The sequence below is a fragment of the Dipodomys ordii genome, unplaced genomic scaffold, assembly GCF_000151885.1.
Source record: "Dipodomys ordii isolate 6190 unplaced genomic scaffold, Dord_2.0 Scaffold176, whole genome shotgun sequence".
Lineage (NCBI taxonomy): Eukaryota > Metazoa > Chordata > Mammalia > Rodentia > Heteromyidae > Dipodomys > Dipodomys ordii.
In genome coordinates, this window is record NW_012267392.1 from 1,008,655 (window position 1) to 1,021,234 (window position 12,580).

At 46.6% G+C, this 12,580-nt stretch overlaps 1 protein-coding gene across 1 annotated transcript; it reads left to right on the forward strand.

Annotated features, from left to right (window-relative positions):
- Positions 1-4,115: 4,115 nt before the first annotated feature.
- Positions 4,116-7,973, forward strand: Fam170b (family with sequence similarity 170, member B). The gene is made up of 3 exons (XM_013033711.1): positions 4,116-4,165; positions 4,945-5,030; positions 7,099-7,973. Exons 1-3 carry the CDS (start codon positions 4,116-4,118, stop codon positions 7,971-7,973), a joined length of 1,011 nt encoding a protein of 336 aa, XP_012889165.1.
- The last annotated feature ends 4,607 nt before the right edge of the window (positions 7,974-12,580 follow it).

Sequence of the window (12,580 nt, forward strand, 5' to 3'; positions counted from 1 at the left end):
ATGTGAATACTAGAATTGAATAAGCAAGACCCTGGATATTGGTGCTGAGAGCCTCTCCCCCAAGTTGTCCTGAAAAACCATAACATTCATTTGGCTCTGAATTCTCTGCCTAGGCCAGAAAGATGCACAGAACACAGACACTGGCTAACAAAAGGTTTCATTAGGATATATTAAACATTGCAGGGGAAACCAACTTCCACTGAAGTACTATGGCTGGGTAACAAATGTTCCCCAAACTTTAGTACATAAAAATACTTTTAAGCCAGTGCCACTGGCTCATGCCTGTAATCCTACCTACTCAGGAGGCTGAGATCTGAGGATTGTGTTCAAATCCTAGCAGAAAAGTCTCCAGGAGACTTTTATCTCCAATAAACTACTCAAAAACTGGAAGTGGCACTGTAGCTCAAAGTGGGAGAGTGCTAGCCTTGAGCACAAAGAGGCTCAGGGACAGCATGCAGGACCCAAGTTCAAGCCCCAGGATCAGAAAAAATAAAATAACCTTTTAGTATGCTTGTAGTTTCTTTGGGTGGGGGATCAGATAGAACACAAGATGTGGCTTGTCTCTGTAAGGTCCAGTGTCCCAGCTGGAAGATTCTAAGACGGGGGAGCAGAATGACCGGCTCAAACATTGCTGGTTCAGAAACGAAGGATCAAAGGGTGAACAAATGCAGCAGTGGAACTCACTAGACACTATGTGGAAAATGAACTGTACAACTTGTGGGTAGGGAGGGGAGGGAAACATTGGGAGAGAGTGAGGGAAAGATCCTCAAAGAAATGTGCTCATGACTTATGTAACTGTGACCCCTCTGTACATCACCTCCATAATGAGAATTAAAAAATAAAAATGCTACTTGTCACAACCTTTTAGAACCACTCACAGAGAGCCAAAATAAAGAATGTTGAATTGGTGTCAAAAACAAAACAAAATCTGGTATTTGACTGAGCTCACCAGAGCTTTTATCTAGAATCCCTCTTTTCTGCCTCTCCTGTGGTCTCGCCTCCTCTCAACATGCCCTCAGAGGAGAATGGGAAGAGAAACAGGAGGAAGACGCATCATCTTCTATGATGTAGCATTCCTAGTCACAAAGCCATCCTTCTCTGTATTCTATTCTTGAGGCAGTTCCAAAATTCCAGCTTCACAATGAGAGGTCAGTCCCACAACACTGGGAGAAGGGAAGGTAGGATGGATTCGGTGTGGCCATTTTTAGGTAATTGAATCTCCCACAGCACTCCCTACTCCCTGATCTTTCTCTTCTTCTGAGACCAGTGCTCTTCTCACTTAGGTCTGATGATTTTCAGATCATCTATGTACCTCTATGTGTGTGTGTGCGCGTGTGCACAGGCTGGTCTGTGGGTTTGAATTCAAGGCCTGGGCACTGTTGCTGAGCCTTTTCCACTCAAGGCTACTGCTCCACTTGAACTATAGCTCCACTTCTGGCTTTCTGGTGGTTAATTGGAGATGAGTCTCGTGAACTCTCCTACCTAGACTGACTTTGAACTGTGATCCTCAAATCAGCCTCCTGAGTAGTTAGGAGTACAGGCAAGAACCAACATTGACCGGATTCTATGTGCCTTTTCATACAGTTAGTATAGAACTTGATTTGGGGTTTTATGGAGAAGGCCAGTCCATTTAATAATTATTTTTACACAAGTGTGATTGTAATAGCTGTATTTTGTATTTTCAGATAACATGGATTTGTCTATCAGTATGGAATATCATTATGGAATGATATTCCATAGCTGTCATTTATGTTAACATTTCTTGCTTCCCTTCTTTCTTCCTTCCATCCTTCCTTCCTTCCTCTCATTTTTTCTTTTTTCTTTCTTCCTTCCTCTCATTTTTCTTTTTTTCTTCCTTCCTTCCTTTCTTTTCTTTCTTCCTTGCTTCCTTTTTTCCTTTCTTTTCTTTCCTTCTTTTCCTTGCTCGCTCACGCACTCATTCTCTCTTTGTATCAATACTGGGGCTTGAACTCAGGGCCTTGGGATCTACCTTGGCTTTTTTGCTCAGGGTGCACTGTCACTTAAGCCATACTTCTACTTGTAGCTTTTGTCTGGTTAATTGGAGACAAGTCTCACATTTCTTCCTGACTTGACTTCAAACCACAGTCCTCTGATCTCAGCCTCCTGATAGAGCTAGTATTAAAGGCATGAGCCACTATCACCTAGTAGATGTCTCTCTTTGGGTGGTACTTTGTAGTATGTCCTATTTTTCCTGTCATGACAAGTGCTGCAGTACTGGGCATGCCTATAATCACAGCTACTAGAAAGCAGAGATTATTAGCAGGTTTGTGGTTCAAGTCCAATCCAGGCAACAAGTTAGCAAGACATCACCTCAACAAATAAGTTAAGCATGGTGGTTCACAGCTGTAGATCTAGGTAGGATTGAGGTTAGAGGTCATGCCTGTAAAAGACCCTACCTGAAAAATAACTAAAGCAAAATAAGACCTCAAAGGCTACAGGTTTAATTCAAGTGGTAAAGTACTTGCCTAGCAACCAGAAGGCCCTGAGTTAAAACTCCAGTACTGAAAAAAAGTACGATAAATATTTCTTTACGTGAAATTTTATGTACATTTATAGTATAAATAAGAGTTTCCCAGGAAAGAGCTGGAAGAAAACTGCTTAGTGGAAAACCACCAAACTCTTGTTGAGAAAGGTAAGTTACATTGTTAACAATAGATAAAAACCTGATTTATGTAACTGCAACCCCTCTGTATATCACCTTTATAAATAACAATTTAAAATTCAATAAAAAATAAGAGTACAAAGCGGGATGTCAGTGGCTTACTTCTGTATATCTAGCTACTCTAGGCTGAGATTTGAAGGTTGAAGTTCAAAACTAACCAAGGCAGACAAATATGAGAGCGTTATCTCAAATTAACAAATAAAAAGCCAGAAGTGAGAGAGAGTGTGGCTCAAGTGGTAGAACTCCAACCTTGAGTGAAAGAGTCAAGCAAGAGCATGAGACAACCCCAGTACCAGGGGAAAAATAGTTACTGAAAAATTAATTTCCTAATGTTCTCAATAGCTTTGGGTGTTGTTACTGTTAAAATTTTAAACTCTTGCCTAACTTATAAATGGAAATAGGCAGTGTATATAATGTATTTTTAGGTTGTAATTCCTTTATAATTCCAGGGGGTAACAGCCATCTGGGTTCTGCTCCTTCCCTTTGTTTTTCTGATTAGTTCTATAAAAACTGGATCACAGTCAGGTGCCAGTGGCTCACATCTATCATCCTAGTTGTTCAGGAGGCTGAGATCTGAAGACTGAGGTTCAAAACCAGTCTGGGCAGGAAAGTCAATAAACTGTTGTCTCCAGTTAACCATGAAAAAGTGGAGCTATGGCTCAAGAGGTCAAGCACTAGCCCTGAGCACAAAAGCTTAGTGGCAGTGCTCAGGTTCTAAGTTCAAGTCCCACAACCAGCATAAAAAGAAAAATAATCTGAAACAAACAAAAATAACTGGATCACACAACAAATAATTTGAAACAATCAAATTGAAAAAGCCCCTAAATGGTTGATATCACTGGGGGGAAAACTACCCTCTAATTTAAAACATTAACATATTTTCTTTCAATACTCTTTTAATTATAAAAGAACCTCTGAGATACATGAAAATAGTATTCTCATTTCACATGAGGTGAGACCAAACTTAATTTTCTGGTAATAGTAAATTAAAATGTTCATTATCTATTGAGTCTTTGTACCTCTCAGTCATTATTAGTGTTAGTGATTCTGAAAACCTGTAACACCTGAATCAGAGCCTTTGTCTCCATGGTCTCCAATAAATGAGTTCAGGGACACAGAGGGAAAAATAAAACATCAAAGATTATTGAAGAAAAAGATAAGCAGAGCTTCTGCTAGGCAGGAGGGTCCCACGGGAGGGCACTGCTCAGGATGTGTAAAGCAGGGGTTCATAAGGTGTCTCTAGGAGAGAGCTATGTGACTCTCACAATCATTGGATAGCCTGTGGGCCTTATTAGTCTCTAGAGCCAATCAGAGGCTCCATGCAACCTGCATGAGCTCTCCATGTGTCCTTTAGCCCCTCTGATTGGATGCCCGTACCGGCTCACCCCTCTGGGTGCACAACCCACTGTTGACATGCAGGTCTTCTGGTGCGATGGGCCAGGATGTGATGTCCAGTGGGGAACTGCTCGAGGCCATGGGGATGTAAGGTCTAAGGGCCTGCATACATGGCTGCTCGAAGCCATAGTGAAGGATGCAGAATCTCTTTGGGATTGGAGGAGGCGGGGTGCTGATGGCCTAGCATCCTCTTCTCTCTCTCATTAGCACTTAAATGTTTTAACATATTGTATCATGTCTATTAGTAGACTAATTTTTCTATTCCATTAGCTTCACTATAGTCCCGGTACCCCCTTGTTTTTTTTAAAGGGAGAGGTCTCTGTAATTACACATGTTCACTCTCTTCTTGCAGGTAAGGGCACGACTTTGAATTGCTCACTGGAGCCCCCTGGTGTTTTCCTGTGTGCAGTTACGAGGCTTTGGGGGAAGAAGTAGGTGCCTACCAAGAGGTGGGTGATGTCAGTGCTGCCTTTGAATTAATGGGTGTTTTTCAATCGCTTTAGAACTATTAGAATTTGGAATTCAAAAGAGTAGAAGGGGCCAGGTGTTGGTGGCTCATGACTATCATCCTAGCTACTCAGAAGACTGAGATCTGAGGATCAAGGTTTAAAGCCAGCCCAAGCAGATAAGACTCATCTGCAATAACACAAATGTTATCATGAATCACAGGAGAAAAAAAATCCTCTGTCACTGATGACGTCATAAAATAAAGCCAGTATCCTAGTGATGCTGAAGAGTCCAGGGCCACTCAGGCCAGGCCACCTGGAGGGCTTCAGCACAGCCACATCAACTTTCATAGAAATGCTGGAGCATGGCAACTCTGGGCTCTGGTTTCAAATCATGGTGTTTCATGATGTGAATCACAGGAGAGAACAGTCATCAATTGATGGGAGCACGCTCAGTGTGACCAACCCAGAGTCCACGGATAATAGCATGGGAGTATGCTGGCCATGTGGGTCAAAGGACAGGGATAGAGGTGAGCCAGTGATGCTCCCCAGGGAGGAATTCCACATGCTGTTACTGAGAGAGAACTGCCCATCAAAGTGGATGGCGGCGTGAGGCAGTGAGGAGCAGTGGCCATTGCCTAAGCTGCTGTGTATGATATTTCAGCCTGTGCATGGATGGACATGTAAAACATTCACTGTGGTGTATTTAATGCACATTTGAAAAAAAACAACAGCATGGCAGTCCAGTGACAGGAAAACTGCTTTATAAACAAATAGATGAGCTAGGCACTGGTAGCTCATCTCTGTAATGCTAACTATTTGGGAGGCTAGGATCTGAGGATTGCAATACAAAGCCATCCCAGGCAGAAAAGTCCAAGAGACTGTTAGCTGCAATTAATCAGAAAAAATCTAGAGAAATGAAGGTGTGACTCAAGTGACAGAATGCCAGCCTTGAGCAGAGAAAGGTAAGCAAAACATGAGGCCTCTAGTTCAAGCCCCTAACAAAGTAACTTACCAAATTAATGAGTTAACCTAGGACATCAGTTTGAAGCACCACAGATGTGCTCATGAGCACCACCAGATGTTTTCATGAGCAGCCATCTCACCTTCATACCTGCCATTTAATGTCTTCACACCTCGGTTTCCTCATCTGTTCAATGAGAATCATAATGAAATTTCTCAAGGTTTCTTTGAATATAAAAGGAGTCCAATGAAACACAGCAACTTACACGCTGACAGGGACACAATGGGAGTTCGAGGGGACACACGTCACAAATGGTGGAAGTGTGATGGGTTGGGTTGGCCATACTGTTTCCAGGTCCTGCTTTACAGACAGACTGCAGTGAGAGATTATTTACATCCACAGACGCCACCAATCTTACCTATATATTCTGAATACTTGTGACAGGTGTATACATCTGCATTGCCACAATTGAGATACAGAACTTACATGCATTTCAGCTACTCTTCGGCTATCACCCGGTTCTTGGTCACCACTCTATCTTTCTTTTCAGAATGTTGTCTAAGTGGAATCATTACATTTTCTGGGTCCTGAGTTCAAGACCAGGAGCTCTTGCTCTTGCTTGGCTTGATCACTCACAGGCTGGTGCACTCATACTTTCAGCTGAGTTCTTTTTGTGCTGGTACTGGAGCTTGAACTCAGGGCTGGCCACTGCCTCTGCTTTACTTCCAGATTTTTAGTTTTTAATTGGAGATGAGTCTCACAGACTTTACTGCCTGATCTGGTTTCAAGCTACAGTTGTCAGATCTCAACCTCCTGAGTAATTGCGATTATAATAAACATGAGCCACCAGTACCCACCCAGCTTGGCCTTTGTTGGTTGATCAAAGATGACAGACAACTTATGGATTGTTTGCCTTGGGCTACTTTGAAGTGTAATCTTCTAGATCAAATCTCATCCTCCAGAATAGCTAGGATTACAAGAATAAGCCACTGGCACCAGGCCTATTACCCAAACTTTTTTTTTTTTTGCCAGTCCTGGGTACTTTGTTACTTTGCCAGGGCCTGAGTATTGTCCCTGAGCTTTTGCTTAAGCCTAGTGCTCTACCACTTGAGCCACAGCTCTACTTCTCGTTTTGTTTGTTTTTTTTTTGAGTGGTTAATTGAAAATAATAGTCTATGGACATTCCTATCCAGGCTGGCTTTGAATCATGATCCTCAGATCTCAGCCTCCTGAGTAGCTAGGATTATAGGCATGAGCCACCAACACCTGGCTTGTGTGACTTTTTAAATCTGGCTTTTATTTAGCAAATGCTTTACAGATCTGCCTCCATCATCCATTTTATCCATGAAGGCAATTGCGTTATATGGTTGGACCACTGTCTAGTCACCAGCTGACATCCTTTGTTTATGGTGACAAGTCACACATTACTGGACCTCCACTGGGACCCAATGAGAGGGTATGATCATCCTCATGTTAGGAAGGACCAGGCAAAGCAGGCTGTACAACTTCCTGAGAGTACTCCTTTTCCGATTTGCCCCCCACCCCAGCCCCCCAAGGTAAGCTGTACACAGATCCCTGGGGAGAGGGCACTGATGGGATGTCGTCCTCAGGGACCATGAAGAGAGATGAGTCATCTCCACGCCCGGGGCCGGCCCTCCCCCACGAGGACATCTTCTTCACCGCCCGGCCTCGGGGGCTCCTGGGCTGGAGCAGCTCCCTGTCGTCGTCAGAGTCCTCGGCCGAGTATCAATCCTACTCCCAGTACCAGTCCTGCTGCTCCTGCCTGCACGACCCGAAGGACGCGCCCCCCCAGAGCGTGTGCGCGCTCTACACCCATGTGCAGACGGTGCGCGGCGTGGCCGTGGCCTGGGAGACCGAGGAGGGCTTCGAACCCGTCAGCAGGACGCCCCGCATCCACGAGGCCCAGTTCATCAAGCGCCAGCGACGCAAAGGCTCCTCCTTCGAGATGGCCTCCAACACCGACCTGCACTGGGAGCTGGAGGCCTGCAAGAACGCCTCGTACCAGGAGCCCGACGAGGACGAGGACACTGACACCGCGGAGCTGCTGAGCCCCCTGGAGAGCTGTCTGCAGGAGCTGCGGGCGCCCCCGGACTGGCTGATCACCACCAACTACGGGCTGCGCTGCGTGGCCTGCTGCCGGGTTTTCCCCACGCTGGAGGCCCTGCTGGAGCACGCGCAGCACGGCATCCACGAGGGCTTCAGCTGCCAGATCTTCTTTGAAGAGATGCTGGAGAGGAAGAGGGCCCGGAATCTAGAAGAGCTGGGAGAGGAGGAGGTGGAGGAGGAGGAGGAGGAGAACAGCCCTTCGGAAGGTAGCCGGTGTTCCAGTCCTCAAGTCAAGATCCAGACGCCTGAACTACAGCCAGAGCCACCAGAGCCCGAACAACCGCCACCGCAGCAGCAGCAGCAAGCCCCGCAACAACAGTCACCATCGAAGTCGAAGCAGAAACCCCAGCAGGCCTGAGGTGAGCTGCCCACCCTGCCCTTGCCTTCCAGCACCTTGGGTTGCTGCTCCTTTGTCAAAGCTACCAGGGGCAGAGGGAGAGGAGGGGGTGGGGGGGGAAGCAGGGGAATAAAGCCATCCATGGGTGAGGGAGCAGCCATGCTGGGAGAGGAAGATGTCTTCCTTCCTCCCTGGAGGGATAGGTGGGGCAAAGCATTTTTTTCACCAGAGTCCAAAGAAGAGGGCTTCAAGTGTTCCCGATAGTGGACACAGGATCGGAAACTCACAAGCACGTGGCCGCAGGGATTTCTATTTTTTGGCTGGAGGATCAGCAGGTCCACCTGTACTGAACAGGCAGATTGTGATTACCAGGAGAGCTAACGGCAAAGGATGCTTCGGCCCTATTTTTGTTAGGAATCTGTCATAGGCCCTAATTCTATGTCTAATGTTACTGGGATTAAACTTGAAATAGCTCAAAAAGTGGAAGGCAGTGTTTTTAATTCACCCAACCATGCTGTCCTGTGTTACTCAAGGCACGTGACAGGTGACAAGCTAGCACAGCATAAACCACCTCATCGTGTGTGGAGTTTTGTTTGTTTGGGTGTTAGTGCCAATCCTGGAGCTTGAACTCAGGGGTTAGGTATTGTCCTGGAGCTTTTTTGCTCAAGACTAATGCTCTACCACTTGAGTCACACTTCCAGTTTGGGGGTTTTTTTTGCTGGTTAATTAGAGGGAAGAGTCTCATGATTATTCTGTCCAGGCTGGCTTTGAACCATGATCCCCATACCTCCGCCTCTTGAGTAGCTAAGATTACAGGCCACTGGCACCCAGCAGTATCGATTCCGTTTTAGTCTGTTTTTGTTTGCTGCTGAGTACCAGGAACCTAATCCTGAACAATTGCCTCTTATAAATTTTATTTAAACGCTATAAGAAAAATGAGCAATGCATGAATTCTAATTTTATTGAAATACTAATGAGGCTGAGGTTAAGATCCTCCCCCACCCCATGCCCCCACTCCTGGTCACATGGTCCCTAGAGGGCAAGCTCTTTTCTTGGCCAGGGGCCCCCACATCAACACTAGCAGCATTTGGATTGTCGGGTATAGAAAATGAGGCTGAGGGTGAGGAGCGGGAGCCTGCCCCTGCTCACACAGAGTTAAAACTTAACAGTTGAGAAACAAGCCTCGTGGGAAAGACATAACATTTGTTTTCTGGGCAACATAAACAAGGACACAAGAAGATGGTAATGTGGCTGAGAATGAGGCTGATCAAAGCCAGCTGGGCTGAGGGAGAGCCACACCCAGGGCCTGGGCAGCCAGAGCAGGCCCCTCCAGCTCTGGGGACTGCTGGGGGCGTGGCCTAGCACTCAGTAGGTCTGCAGAGCCTGGTCTGCAGAGCTCAAACACCCCAGTAGTGGGCTGGCTCTTACTTTACCTGGGAGGGAGGTGAGCCCACCCCCCATGGCTGAGAGGGAAGCCCATCTCCCACTCCCAGCCAGGTTTGTCCTCTGAGGCTATGACAGCAGACCAGGGAAGTGTCAGCATTGGTCACCCACCGGCCACCAGCCAGTCATGGAGAGGGGGCCATCATCACACCATGGTGGTACTGTCTAGGGACCTGGAGTTCCTTTTGTCTCCATCAAGTAAGGAATGGTCAGGCAGGACAAGTGGGAGGAGAGGCAAAGTGTAGAGGAAAATGAGTGAGGTGCCAGGGAAACTGAGGAAAGCCTCTTAGCTACTGGTGGGCTGGTACAAGAATTGCAGCTGGAGCACCTTATGATGATGAGGTCTTGTCCACCTGCTTACTGGGCAAGGAGGAGGGAGAGGAGGAGGGGGAGGAGAAGAAAAAGGAAGGGGAGGAGGGGAAGATGGGGGAGGAGGAGGAAAGAGGAAGAGAAGGGGAGAGAAGGGAGAGGAAGAGGGGAGGGAGAAGATGAGAAGGAGGGAAGAGGAGGGAGGATGAATGGGAAGAGGAGGGGGAGAAGGAGAGGAGAGAAGGAAGGGAGAGGGAAGAGGAGGGGGGAGGGAGAGGAGGAGAAGTACAGACTTCTCAGTCCAAGAGAGAGAGAAGAGGGAGGCCCAGAAATCAGCATCTCATGTAAGATCTTGGGACTCCTTTGGGGCCAGTTTCAGTTGTTCTGGCATCTGGCTGGGACACTGCTAGCCTTACCCCAAGGAGACAGTGGCCTGTCCCCTGTGTGGGTCTGCTCCAGGGTCATCAAATGTGGTTCTTCAGAGCGTATCTAAGTTTCCCCTGGGTCTCCAGGAAGAGGAAAAGGGCGTGCCTTGTCTCCACCAGGCCACTGGCAATGCTTTCCTGTCTGCCTCATCTTTTTGTTTCTCTCTCAATGGCATCCTCAAGAGAGTGCTGGAACCCCCCCCCCCCCCCCCCCGCCCCCCCCCGCCATTCACTTTACTCAGGATGCATAGTTACAGGACTATGGCTCAGGCATCATCAGAGCCCAGAACTGGAATCCATGGAGCCGGATTGCCCAGGACCCATCAGAGCCTCCCCAGAGGCTCCTCCGTGTCTTTTCCTTTTTGGGAGCCCCACCCCAGCCCTTGTTTCACTTCCCACCATTTCTCTCTCCTGAGCAGGAGAGCAAAGTGGGAAGGCCAGCCTGACAATACAGCAGATGCCCAATGTAGGATGGTCTGAAGCACACTTTTTGAAGCAGTTCAGGAGAAACAATTTGAATGTTGTGTTTGTGTGTGCATGTGCATGTGCATGTACGTGTGTGTGTGTGTGTGTGTGTGTGTGCTGGGTGCTGGGTGCTAGGTGCTCGGGGCCTGGCATTGTCCCTGAGCTTTTTCACTCAAGGCTGGTGCTCTACCACTTGGGCCACAGCTCTACTCCAGCATTTGGGTGGTTAATTGGGGATAAGAGCCTCCCAGACTTTCTACTCAGGCTGGCTTCAAACCAGATCCTCAGATCTCAACTTCCTGTGTAGCTATGATTTCAGGTGTGAGCCACTGGCACTCGGCACTGATTTTGATGTTTATTTTTCTCTGCAGTGCTGGGCATTGAACAAAGGGCCTTGCACATGCTGAGAAAGTGTTCTATTGCTAAGCTACAGCACCAGACTTTAAAAGCCAGACTTTAAAAGTAAGGAGTTCTTCCTTCCATGATGCTAAGGAGGTGCAAGCTATGGGTCCCAGGCAGCCAAAGTCACAGGAAGGGACCGAACTCCTCAGCACACTGTATCACTGAGCTGTGGCAGCCAGTATGTGAGGTGTATTGAATGTGTTCGACTTTGTGACATTTTCAACTTAAGATGTGTTGATTGGAAGATATCTCAGAGGCCAAGAATTCATATTTCCATTCTGTAAAGCCTAGAACAGCTTTGCAAAGTTTATTTAAAATAGTGTCAGCCAAAGCCAAGTTAGGGAAATAGCCCAGAGGCCCTACAATGGATGAATAGATCAAGAAGATGTGAGATTGATGAAATTGACTCATGCATCAGGAAGATTAATGTATATAATTTACAGGGAAATGGATGGACCTGAAAAAATATGCTAAGTGAAGTAAGTCAGGCCCAAGAGACAAAGGACACATGTTTTCTCTCCCATGTGGAAGTTAGATCTAAAATTATAAACACATATGATAACTTATATAGAATCATATGCATATATGCACGAACAAATTGACTAAAGCAGGGTATACACAAGGGAGAATTGCAAGGGTGTAACTCTTTTGAGCAACTGATTTACAGTTCAAAAAAAACAAACACCAGGAAGCTGAAATAATGTGTTGTCACTGGGGTTGGGAGGAAGGCAATCAAGAAAAGGGGGACAGAGGAATAGAGAAAGAGTGGACGAAAACTGTCCTCATCTTCAATGTACATGTGTGAAAATGCAACCAAGAAACCTGAAGGGATGGGTGGGGTTGAGAGAAATACGGGAGATTGATGGAAAGGGTGACATCGATCAAGATGCTTTGTACTCATAAACTGACGTGTTGAATTGAAATGTTTGTGTACAACTACTTAAGTATATAAATAATTTAAAAAAACTATATAAAATAAAAAATAAAAGTGAATAGGTGATTACAAAAAATAAAAATGAAATGGTACCAGGCACATGCAAAGCATACTGTAAATGAGAACTAATTAGAGAGATGAAATGCTTCCCTAATTCAATGCATAAAAGCTGAGGCTTAGGCCAGGGGCAGGTGGCTCACGCTTGTAATCCTAGTTACTCAGGAGAATGGGATCTGAGGATGGAGATTCAAAGCCAGCCCTGGCAGAAAAGTTCCTGTGGGACTCATCTCCAATTAGCCACCCAAAAAGCTGAAATAGAGCTGTGGCTCAAGTGATAGAGTGCTAGCCTTGAGCATAATTATTCAAGGATAATGCCCAGGCCCTGAGTTCAAATCCCAGAACTGGCACACACACACACACACACACACACACACACACACACACACACAGCTGAAGCTAGAAGTCACAACGCACAACCCCCCTCTCAATATGGGGGCTGCTCTCACTCATAGCTGATGGAAGACAGACCCAGGCCCCCACATGGGGCCAGGAGGTGACTGTGGGAGTCTGAGGATATGAGAGTCCCTGCCTGCAGGCTGTCCCATTGCTGTGCCCTCCCTCCCTCCCTCCCTCCCTTCCTCCCTTCCTCC